At 43.5% G+C, this 12,278-nt stretch overlaps 1 protein-coding gene across 1 annotated transcript; it reads left to right on the forward strand.

Annotated features, from left to right (window-relative positions):
• Positions 1–3,192: 3,192 nt before the first annotated feature.
• LOC115136430 (trace amine-associated receptor 13c-like) lies at positions 3,193–5,531 on the forward strand. Its single transcript, XM_029672007.2, has one exon. The coding sequence runs from the start codon at positions 3,248–3,250 to the stop codon at positions 4,238–4,240; it is 993 nt and encodes a 330-aa protein (XP_029527867.2). The 5' UTR covers positions 3,193–3,247; the 3' UTR covers positions 4,241–5,531.
• The last annotated feature ends 6,747 nt before the right edge of the window (positions 5,532–12,278 follow it).

Genomic DNA, 12,278 nt, shown 5'->3' on the forward strand with positions numbered 1-12,278 from the left:
GACCATTTTTATCACCCTAGCAGCGCTGGTTGAGCTCTTTTCATGTCATCAAGAGCGTTATTGAATGTAACTGTGCTGCTGGCAATAATTTAATTACTTTTTTTGCCAATGTTTGCTGATATTCACCAGTTATTCTGCGCTCTGGTACACTCAGATGAGAGTATATGACCAGTTACTTGCATAGTGGAGTCTTTTGTTAAGAAATGTAGCTAGCTAGCTAGCTTAACAATGAACCATAATCCCAACTCATGACATTACTACCCTGCATGAATTTGTAGATAGCTAACCAACCAGTTTCAATGTTATATAGCTAACAATTGGCTATAACTAGGCAAACACATGGCTCTGAGATACGAACAATAAGATCAGACATGTAATGTTAGTTAGCGAGCCAGCCAGCTAACATAAGCTAGCTAGCTAACAGTGCACTTCAACTTGAAATGAAAATACTTTGTCAAAATTAGAAACGTGTAATATCTGAAAATGAAGCTAGCTCGACTATCTTACCCGTGGTCTGAAATCGGAGTAGATAGCCAGAGCGAATTAACTATCAACAGTTGTTGCAGTAACATTCTATTGAAATGGATACTAATCCCAACTCATAACATTACTACCCTGCAGGTAGCTAACCACGCATGTTCAATGTTATCTAGCTAACATTAGACTATAACTAGGCAAGCAAATGTCTCTGAGATACAAATAATAAGATCATATACATCACATTAGCTATCGAGACAGCCAGCTAACGTCAGCTAGCTAACAGTACACTTTAACTTGAAATGAAACCACTTTCTGTCAAAATTAGACATGTGTAATATCTGAAAATGTAGCTAGGTAGACTTTCTTACCCGTATACCACATCGATGGATGCTTCTCCTGTTACGGATGCCATGGTTGCCCTTAGTTTGAAAATGTAATCCGGAGACAGGTGTTTTCTCCATCTCTTTAGCTATCATACTTGAATTCCACTGATTTCAAAACTCGGTCCTCCAGAAAGTGGATAGCAACTCGAGTGCAGTTTTACTACGCAATAAATTTCTAAAAAATGCATTAGACAGGATTACCTACACACACTGACTAGCTCAAATAGACAGAAGCATACTTTTTGGCAGACCAATCCAAATTGGCTAAACCAGGCTCGTAATTTAACAATTGTATTTGTATTTACAGATGTCATACAAGTTTGTTATTAAGGCACATGAAAGTTTACATGTTCGAGAAGGCATTTCTACACAAAAATGTTTACGTTCAAATGGCTTTCCTGTGAAGTATGCCTAGTTTCCTGAAACTGGTCACATTTGAGCCAGTTAAGGAGGCTTTACTTTTCTTAGGTAGGGTAATAACTTTTGCTTCTCTCCAGGCCTGAGGGCACACTTTGGCTTAAAATTAAGATATGGCAAATATGAATGATAATATTGTTTTCTATCCTAGTTGTCAGACCCCAGTGGCTTGTCATTATTGATAGACAATACTTCTTTTTTCACCTCTTCCAAACTTATTGTACAGAATTCAAAATTACATTGCTTGTTTTTCATAATTTGGTCAGATATACTTGGATGTGTAGTGTCAGCGTTTGTATCATGCCTAAATTTGCTAATCTTGCCAATGAAAAAATCATTAAAGTAGTTGGCAATATCAGTGGATTTTGTGATGAATTAGCCATCTGATTCAATGAATGATGGAGCGGAGTTTGACTGACATACAGCCACAGGAAGCAACCTGGTAATGTCCTGAACTTTTGCCCCAGGAAAACACAGTCTTTGCCCCAGGTACAGATATATGCCTCAACATGGAACTCCCTATCACAATCGCTGGAATGATCTGGCCTCTGCTGTGTCTCGAAGTAGATTGCGAGGCCAGAGCCACAGAACTCACCTGAGAAAAGAGCTGCTGCGACGCCAGTTGCGTGCAGGACACAACAGCCAAAGGGACAGAGCTCTGATCCAGAGAGCATGGCCCAGCAGAGGGGGGGCTGCAGTGGTCCAGGCAGTACCCAGGGAAAGGTAGCTGAAGGGGCATCCACAGCCAAAGGGACAGAGCTCTGATCCAGAGAGCACGGCCCAGGAGAGGGGGGGCTGCAGTGGTCCAGGCAGTACCCAGGGAAAGGTAGCTGAAGGGGCATCCACAGCCAAAGGGACAGAGCTCTGATCCAGAGAGCACGGCCCAGCAGAGGGGGGGCTGCAGTGGTCCAGGCAGTACCCAGGGAAAGGTAGCTGAAGGGGCATCCACAGCCAAAGGGACAGAGCTCTGATCCAGAGAGCACGGCCCAGCAGAGGGGAGGCTGCAGTGGTCCAGGCAGTACCCAGGGAAAGGTAGCTGAAGGGGCATCCACAGCCACAGAGGGAACACCAAAGCCCCTGGCAGAAGACAGCTGGTACATGGGCTCAAAGCAATTTGAAAGTCATAAGTCCGGAGGCGGGGGAAGAAGGCACACATCCATTTAGGCTCACCTGAAGTCGAACGATGAGCAGCCATTTTCTGGTTCAAGCTAGTAGAGGGGTGTAGTGGCGGAAATTGATCAGAGTCCAGGAAGGTCCCACGGCAGGTAGAAAACCACACCTATTCTCGCCAGTGGCACAGTGAACCCTGTAGAGTGGTGGCGAAGTGCAGATGATGCATCACATCGTGGGGTGGACTAGTAATGTCAGGGCCTCTTAGTGAGGCAACGGCTGTGGATTGATTTCTCGTTCTACCTTGCTCCGGTCCTGGTCAGTCAGGGGTGTGAAGTCTGGGTGGCTCAGTCTCAGTAGGTAGGTGGTCATGGGATTGGGTAACCTGGTTGACCTCTTGTCTCTGGGCTCTATCCTCTTCTTCAGAGTGAGCTGCAGTAGATGTGGTCACCATGGTGAGTAATGTGGTGCTTACTACATGTGGAGTTGCTATATTGGCCTGGGGATCTGGTCTGGGGAGCTCTCTATGTTGATGCCATTATAAATCTCAGATTAGAAAATATATATGAACCATCCCTACAACAACAATAGGTTCTAGGTTCATGCCAAGATGTTTTGTTTTACTGTAGCTCATTATACATCAACAATCTCCTTCAATATAATAGATAAGAGGGCTGGGCTCCAATGTGTGTACCGCCCCCACACACACACACACTCCTATATCTAACTCAGATATAAATAAAGCTGCTCTGCACAGTTTGGTTTATTATTTAGATCAGATACACTATGCATCTACACTAATGAATAACACTTGATTCATTGCACTCAATTGAAAAGAACAGTGTTTTTACTTCCCAATGGCGTTCAGTGAAGTGGATGGATATCAAGCGGTACAGTACTGTTTTCCTCTCCACAACTCGTCTTGCGTTAAGGAGGAGCGATCCATAGCAGAAAATATATTCCTGCACCTTTTTTTTTTCTCTGTGTCATCATTCACAGTGTTTGTGAATCTGCTGGTGATCATCTCCATCTCTCACTTCAAGCAGCTCCACACTCCAACCAACCTGCTCATCCTCTCTCTGGCTATGTCAGATCTCCTGGTTGGGATTGTTGTGATTCCAGTGGAGGGCATCAAAGTCATCGAGTCATGCTGGTATCTTGGTGAAACAATGTGTTCAGTTTTTCATGGGATTGTTTTCTCTGTCATTTTTGCATCTCTATACAATTTAGTCATCATAGCTGTTGACAGATATGTTGCTGTTTGTGATCCTTTACTCTACATTTCAAAAATAACTATTGGAAAAACATTGGCTTCTATATTCCTAACCTGGATATTTTCTTTTATATATAATCTTGTTATTCTATACTGTAATGGTCAATGGTATCGTTCTCAGGCACACAAGAACTGCCATGGAGAATGTGTGTTGATTATCAGTTTTACATGGGGAATTATTGACCTTTTTGTCTCCTTTGTTGCACCTTGTTCTATTATTATATGCTTATACATGAACATTTTCAAAGTGGCAAGAATTCAAGTAAAAGTGATGAATATCACAACTAGGATCAAGATGTCAGAGAGTAAGGCAACCAAAACACTGGGGGTTGTGTTATCGGTTTTCCTCGTCGGTTGGATCACATATTACATTGGTTCACTTTCTGAGGACTACCTGGCACATTCAGATGTCATCATAGCATTTCTCTCCTGGGTTGTATACATTCATTCATTCCTTAACCCTCTGATCTATGCATTGTTTTACCCATGGTTCAAAACAGCAGTAAGACACATCTTAACCTTACATATCCTGGCACCCTCATCCTCCTTAACAAATCTCTTTCCAGAAAATTGTTAGATTGTATTTTTTTTAAATGAGTGGCCTTGTAGGTACACACTGTATAACATGTTGTGCTATAGAAAGTGATGTAATATATATGTTATTGCTTATTGCTGTATGTTTGTATTGATGACTTGGGGCCCAATTCAATCGATTGTTATACAGTAAAAGAAATCAGCACTGCAGGTTTACTAAGAATGTTGACATTGTATCCTAAGGACAGCTGTTGTTCTGTGTCATTAAAAATGACAACAGGAACAACTCAAGTGTGTGTTGGTTTTAGCGTGGTTAACAGCTCCAATACAACATTCTGAATGAATCAACAGTGTAATTTTCCCTCAGCAATTTGGACAAAAAGTTTTAATGCAAGGATATCATTATTATGTAGAGAAAGAGATGGCTTTAAAATACGAGCCATGTAATAACAGACACACAGCACCGTGGTGCCATTCATTCAGTAGAGTCAGACAGATTTCTAGACAGAGAAAAGTGTAATCAGAATGACAAAACGCAAAGTGAACTCTCACAGACAGATATGTATTGCTTTTGTTGGTTACATACGTGTAGATGATCAAAATGAAGCTGTACTGTATGCTAGCTATTGATAATTGAGTTAGTATAAGTGCCACTTAGCTGTTTGACTTTGAATTTTCTTTTATATTGTGTTAAATTATAGAAACCAAACCTAAAGGTATTTTCCCGTAATTTACTTGACCAAACTGGATTAAAATAAGGGTCTTCCAAGTGGCGCAGTGGTCAAAGACTGTATCTCAGTGCTAGGGACATCACTACAGACAACCTGGTTCAAATCCAGACTGTATCACAACCGGCTGTGATTGGGAGTACCATAGGGCGGTGCACAATTGGCCCAGCGTCGTCCTGGTTTGGCCGGTGTAGGCCGTCATTATAAATAAGAATTTATTCTTAACTGACTTGCCTAATTAAGTAAAGGTTACATTTTTTAAAATTCTAATAATCAAAATTGTGATGTATGCAGGATGTATCATGATGCATGATGAATTTGACAAGCTACCAAATTACTAACAGGGAAGTAAACGTTTGATTATGGCCTTGCATGGCATACATATCACTGATAGGTGCATCCAGTCAAGTAACATACTGCAACAGTGCCATCCTATGGGCAACACAATGTACTACACTCCTAAATATAAATGACAAGACATGGACAGCATCTTATTTCCTGCAACTCTTACGTGTACCCATCTCATTGTTATTACATTTTTAGAGATTGTTTTTGGTGGGTGCAAAAACAATGGTTATGTGAGGTTAAATGTGTATGTTTTGGGATGTGAGTTTGTTTGACCTGACGAAGATCCGTTTTGAATGGAAAACATTGTCAATAAAGCAGGGAATTGGGAGCTTTAACAGTGTGCCTTCTTGTTCTTTACTAATATTATTTAATAGCCCAGCACATTTGTTTCTAAGGACTAATCTGTGGACAGCATCTTTCCCACACAGTGTACCAAACATTAGGAACACCTTCCACCCATTTTGCCCTCAGAACAGCCTCAATTCATCCAGCCTCAATGCCCATGGTTAATTTGGTTTGACATTCGATATCTCTGTGGGGCTATTTAGGGACCATCAGTAAATTACAAAATGTACAAGGTCTGTAGCTCCAAATTTCAATGACTTAAAAAGCTCAAACCAACTGTACATTTTTGAAATTCATATAAAAATATTATCACATTTACATTGTGTAATTTTTTATGGTTCCTAACTATCCCCAGAGCCTGGCTATCCAAAGTCAAACCAACTTTGCCACAGTCACACACGAGCTGGCTAAAGCTAACCACTTACAAGAGACCACATACAAGAGACACCCATCAAACCACACCCTGAAAATAACTCACATTTTACTTCATTCATGGCAGCTAGTATTTCTTAATTAACCAAATCTAAAATGAGGCCAAATCAGGAAAACTGTTAAACTATTATCAATGTTTACCACCTCATTCTGGCAGTGCCCCAGTTGTCCAATCAATTGATCCCTGACACACCAGGGTAATTTCTCCTGCTGTGTAATTCTGTAGAGTGCTCTGTGTCGGAGGGTGTGCCCAGCCTTCATTACACTGATGGAGTCCCCCCCACCTACACAAGCCCAGCCTGCACGTCCCCTTAACTCAACCGTTTTGCTCTGGCAATGTCTCGCTTATGCAAGTGGCTAAACATCAGCCTGCCCATATGAACATACTGTATTTCACAGCCTAAGTTGATGTATCGGTAATGTATGGGAATAAAAATGCATAAATTAGTGTAGATTCAACTCCCACCTCTCCAAATCCCTGGTACAGCAAGCAATGATTATGATTTCATGTAACAGTATCAAATCTTATTGCGCCAAAATAATTCAATTATATTATTTGATATACATGATAGTATACGTATATTTGAATGTAATGTATACTGTACTTGCGCTTAGTAATTTCTTGATATTCTGCATTATATCTACTGCGGATGACCGGAGGCACACAGACAGAGACAGACAGTGGTTTGAGCCTTAGAGGACATCAGCGAGACACATGGAGGCAGACGCCCTGAAGTTCTGCTGACTTCCTCCCATCCCTCATCAGTAAAGTGCCCCTGTCCGGGAAGGCTTGGCTTGATGTCCCTGTGATGGTCATTATCAGATATGTCTGCCTCCCTCCATAGATCCATTAATAGCCTGTGTTTTATTCTCTGGGATCTTCCCTCTGCCCCTGGCATGTTAATAATTGATATGAGTGCTATGTTGTTCTCATGGTCACCCAATTCCTGGATCTGATGGGGAAAAGGTTAATGAAAATGATGCCACCTGCAGTTTTAAACAGCAAGTTCCCTGTGTGTGTGTGTGACCATTTCCTAATTGGAGACAAACTGGTGTTTTTGCAATTGTATCCGCTGAGATATATAATACAATGTGTTTGTTGTACTGAATCTTATAAAAGGAGCATTCAATAAATTGTCTAAATTAGGGAAATTGTGGAATGAGAACTGTCACTGAATATCTAGCTGCATATAACCCCCCAAATTATCTAACTCATTCCATCTTTAAAAGGATGAGTGGAAGTGTCATGCACGATCGCATGTGCAAACTGTCATGTACGAACACCAGTTGGCAGGAGTGGGTCAGACAGGGCATCCATAATGCGCTTTGAAAAGAAACAAACATTTGAGACATTACATTTTGTCTGGAAATACCTAGGACACCTACAGGTACAGAAAATAAGTGCCTTCCTCCTTTCAATTCTAGTTAAGGATGAGAGCCCTCTTCTCTGGACAAGGCAGCAGGGCTTGTAATACAAGTAATACCCTATTCCGCTATTCTCTCTCCACATTCCTTCCTTACCCTCTCTCTTCCCCCTCTGTCTCTTGCTCTCTCTCTCTCTGTCTCACTCTCTCTCTGCATCTAGATTGTTCATGGGGAGCAAGGAAATTCTTTTTTCTGTAGCCTGTATTCAACATAGAAAGAGCGCAACAAATATGCAGCCAAGATAATAGAGAATGATCTTCAATATTTCTCCTCTCTCCCTCGCTGCTTCTCTCCTTTCACCTCACTCACTTCTACTTTCTCCTGCCCTTGTGCTCTGTGGTGGAATCTACAGCAGACAACTGTTTGAGGACGTCTAGGACAGACAGAGGTATTTCCCGGTGGATGGATGGGGGTGCAGTGTGGTCATTTTCACATTCTGTTTTGGACCTGGAACGTGTCGGACAGGTAATACAACATCCAGCTGTTTTGGAATAAGTTCCTTCCTAGCAATTGTTACCTTTCATTAACTGGCAAGAGAAAAGTCATTTGTTAGTTCTTATTCATAACAAAAAGCCTGTGTTGAAATCCCAGTCAGAGAGCTGCTGTGACAAGAGGCTTTGGGCAATAGAATGGTTGCTTAGGAGATGGAGGGGCCACACCCCAAAGGGGGAAGATCACACAGGTGTATCTAAACTCAGCAAAAAAAGAAACGTCCTCTCACTGTCAACTGTGTTTATTTTCAGCAAACTTAACATGTGTATATATTTGTATGAACATAACAAGACTCAACAAATGAGACATAAACTGAACAAGTTCCACAGACATGTGACGAACAGAAATGGATCAAATTCATCCCTGAACAAAGGATCAAAATCAAAAGTAGCAGTCAATGCAGCTGGTGGCCACACCAGATACTAAGTACTGCAGTGCATCTCCTCCTCATGGACTGCTCCAGATTTGCCCGTTCTTGCTGTGAGATGTTAACCCACTCTTCCAACAAGGCACCTGCAAGTTCCCGGATATTTCTGGGGGGAATGGCCCTAGCCCTCACCCTCTGATCCAACAGGTCCCAGACGTGCTCAATGGGATTGAGATCCGGGCTCTTCGCTGGCCATGGCAGAACACTGACATTCCTGGCTTGCAGGAAATCACACACAGAACAAGCAGTATGGCTGGTGGCATTGTCATGCTGGAAGGTCATGTCAGGAAGAGCCTGCAGGAAGGGTACCACATGAGGGGGGAGGATGAGGAGGATGTCTTCCCTGTAACTCACAGTGTTGAGATTGCCTGCAATGACAACAAGCTCAGTCCAATGATGCTGTGACACACCTCCAAATTGATCCCGCTCCAGAGTACAGGCCTCAGTGTAACGCTCATTCCTTCGACGATAAAAGCAAATCCGACCATCACCCCTGGTGAAACAAAACCTTGACTCGTCAGTGAAGAGCACTTTTTGCCAGTCCTGTCTAGTATTGCGACGGGTGGGTTTGTGTCCATAGGCGCCGTTGTTGCCGGTGAGGTCTAGTGAGGACCTGCCTTACAACAGGCCTACAAGTCCTCAGTCCAGCCCCTCTCAGCCTATTGTGGACAGTCTGAGCACAGATCGGGCAGTTGTTGTTGACATCCTGTACCTGCCCCGCAGGTGTGATGTTTGGATGTTCCGATCCTGTGCAGGTGTTGTTACACGTGGTCTGCCACTGCGAGGACGATCAGCTGTCTGTCATGTCTCCCTGTAGCGCTGTCTTAGGCATCTCACAGTACGGACATTGCAATTTAATGCCCTGGCCACATCTGCAGTCCTCATGCCTCCTTGCAGCATGCCTAAGGTACGTTCATGCAGATGAGCGTAGACCCTGGGCATTTTACTTTTGGTGTTTTTCAGAGTCAGTAGAAAGGCCTCTATAGTGTCCTCAGTTCTCATAACTGTGACCTTAATTGCCTACTGTCTGTAAGCTGTTAGTGTCTTAACGACCGTTCCACAGGTGCATGCTCATTAATTGTTTATGGTTCATTGAACAAGCATGGGAAACAGTGTTAAAGCCCTTTACAATGAAGATCTGTTAAGATCTTTGGATTTTTACAACTTATCTTTCTTTTTTTGCTGAGTTTAGGTGTAAACAATTGTTTAAACGGTATCTTAGGTCGAGGTTTTATTCCCAAACACTGTGCAACACTACAGACCGACCACGGTAAGTTCGTATTGTCATGTGAAATGCATGAAGAAAGTTTCAAATCATTACTTTCATACTCAGCTAGTCGTCAACGAACTACAGCACTGTTCATGTTGGTGTCTACTGTAAAGGGCCCTCCAAAGCAAACCAAGAGATAGAACTAGAGAGAGATACAGTGACAGATAGTGAATTTAAAGCAGGATCTGAGAGAGGAAAATGAATGTTCAGGTTGCAGGGGTGTTAATAGCAGCTCTTTATCATTATGGTCTATTAAGCCAGTCCTTGTTTATATTAGTCACTGTGCTTCTCTATCCTCCTGTAATGGGTAAGCAGTGCATTATAATGTAAAAATCTTTCGATTGGCCATTCGGCTCCGTTGCCATGTGACTCAGACTGACTGAGTGGCTGTAGAGAGCTAATATAAAGGCACTTAGGCAACTGAGGCAGGTACTTGTGTACTGGATGCACCTCTCTGCTCTCAACATAATTACACATGAAAGCAGGCCACCAATTAAAAGGTGTCCAGCTATCTGATGGCCATGGTCTCAACATCCGCTTGATGTGGGCCAAAGGATTCAGTAACCTGCTGTATTTATCATGCCATTGGTTATGAACACTCTTCCAAGCACATCCTCCCAACTGAAAGTGTGACTGAAGTTAACACGTTAAACAGTACATGGAGAAGGCTATACCTGTTCCCTAAATGTTGATCCTAAATTCTTGCACAATGATTTAGCATAATATAACATTTCATTCGGATGTGGCTGGAGTTTGCAGGAAATGATATTAAAACTGTAAAGCTGTGCTTATTGATTTTAGGAGCTGCATGACGTTACCATCCAGCAGAGGACATGGTGGTCAGAAGGATTGGAAAAGCTGCACAACTCTCTAATTGTATTTCAGATTGAGGTCAGTTTTATCACTGAGGTTCCTGTAGGGAGTTGGCTCTGCCTCAGCATGGCACAGTTTTCTCACCCTTTTACATTTAGCAGACACTCTTATCTAGGTGTGATAACTACATATCACAGGCATGGAATGTACATTTTCCTTAATAACAAAACTATCAGTAGAGTCTGAGCTAGAAGGGGGGTGGGGGGGGTCAAGTGCAAGTGCTTGTTAATTTAAAAAAATAAATTGGGGGGGGTTGAGGTGAGGAGGAGGATTATTTAAGATACTGTTTGAAGAGGTAGGGTTTCAGATGTTTTTGGAAGATGGGCAGGGACTCTATAGTCCTAGCTTCAGGGGGAAGCTGGTTCCAGGACAGAGAAGAGCTTGGACTGGGCTGAACGGGAGCTGCCCTCGGGGCAAGAGAAATGAGGTGGCAGAACGGAGTGCTCGGGTTGGAGAGCTCGGGTTGTGAGCATAGCCTGAAGGTAGGGAGGGGCAGTTCCTCTTGCTATTCCGTAAGTAAGCACCATGGTCTTGTAGTGGATGTGAGCTTCGACTGGATGCAAGTGGAGTGTGCGGAGGAGCAGTGTGACATGAGAGAACTTGGGAAGGTTGAACACCAGGCATGCCACAGCGTTCTGGATAAGTTGCAGGGGTTTGGTGGCGGGGAGCCCAACCAACAGTGAGTTGCAGTAGTCTAGACAGGAGAGGACAAGTGCCTGGATTAGGACCTGTGTGAGATAGGATCGTACTCTACGGATGTTGTAGAGCATGAATCCTGAGGAACGGGTCACTTGCTTTGATGTTTGCAGAGAACATGGTGTCTCCCAGGGTCACTCCAAGGTTCTTTGCACTTCTTTGCAGTTGTCAATCGTGAAGGAGGGCTTTGAGCGTGCAGGCCTTCCCGGGAGGAGGAGCACGTCCTTCTTCTCGAGGTTGAGCTTGAGTAGATTGGCCAACATCCAAGTTGAGATATCTGCCAAGCACACAGAGATGCGTGTCGCCACCTGTGTGTCAGAAGGGGCGAAGGAGAAAAGTAGTTGAGTGTCATCCGTATAGCAATGACAGGAGAGACCATGTGAGGATATGATGGAGCTGAATGACTTGGTGTATAGAGAGAAGAGGGCCTAGAACCGAACTCTGAGGGACACCAGTAGTGAGAGTACATGGTGCAGACACAGATCCTCTCCACGTCACCTGGTAGGAGTGGCCTGCCAGGAGGAATGTAATCCAAGAGTGTGCATAGCCTGAGACACCCAGCCCTGAGAGGGAGGAGAGGAGGATCTGATGGATCTGTTCACTGTGTCGAAGGCAGCGGATAGATTTAGGAGGATGAGAACACAGGAGAGAGAGTCAACTTTGGCAGTGCAGAGAGCCTCCTTGACACAGAGAAGAGCTGTCTCTGTTGAGTGACCCGTCTCGAAGCCTGACAGGTTAAGGTCAAGAAGATCGTTCTGAGAGTTAACGAGAAAGTTGATCAGAGACAGCATGCTCCAGTGTTTTGGAAAGAAAATGATACAGGTTTCTTGAAGAGGGGAGCAACTCAGGTAATTTTTAAGTCAGAGGGAACGCAGCCAGTGGTCAGGGATAAGTTGGTGAGGGAAGTGAGGATTGGGAAAACGTCTCCAGAGATGGTCTGGAGACGGGAGGGGGGTCAAGCAGGCAGGTTGTCGGGTGGCCAGACCTCACTAGTCAGAAGATGTCATGTGGAGAGAGAGGGGAGAAAGAGGACAAGGCGTAGGGT

Source organism: Oncorhynchus nerka, linkage group LG10, assembly GCF_034236695.1.
Source record: "Oncorhynchus nerka isolate Pitt River linkage group LG10, Oner_Uvic_2.0, whole genome shotgun sequence".
Classification (NCBI taxonomy): domain Eukaryota; kingdom Metazoa; phylum Chordata; class Actinopteri; order Salmoniformes; family Salmonidae; genus Oncorhynchus; species Oncorhynchus nerka.

What these genes read in the sequence shown, in the direction of transcription:
- LOC115136430 (XM_029672007.2), top strand. Translation starts at nt 3,248, where the DNA reads ATGGCGTTCAGTGAAGTGGATGGATATCAAGCGGTACAGTACTGTTTT.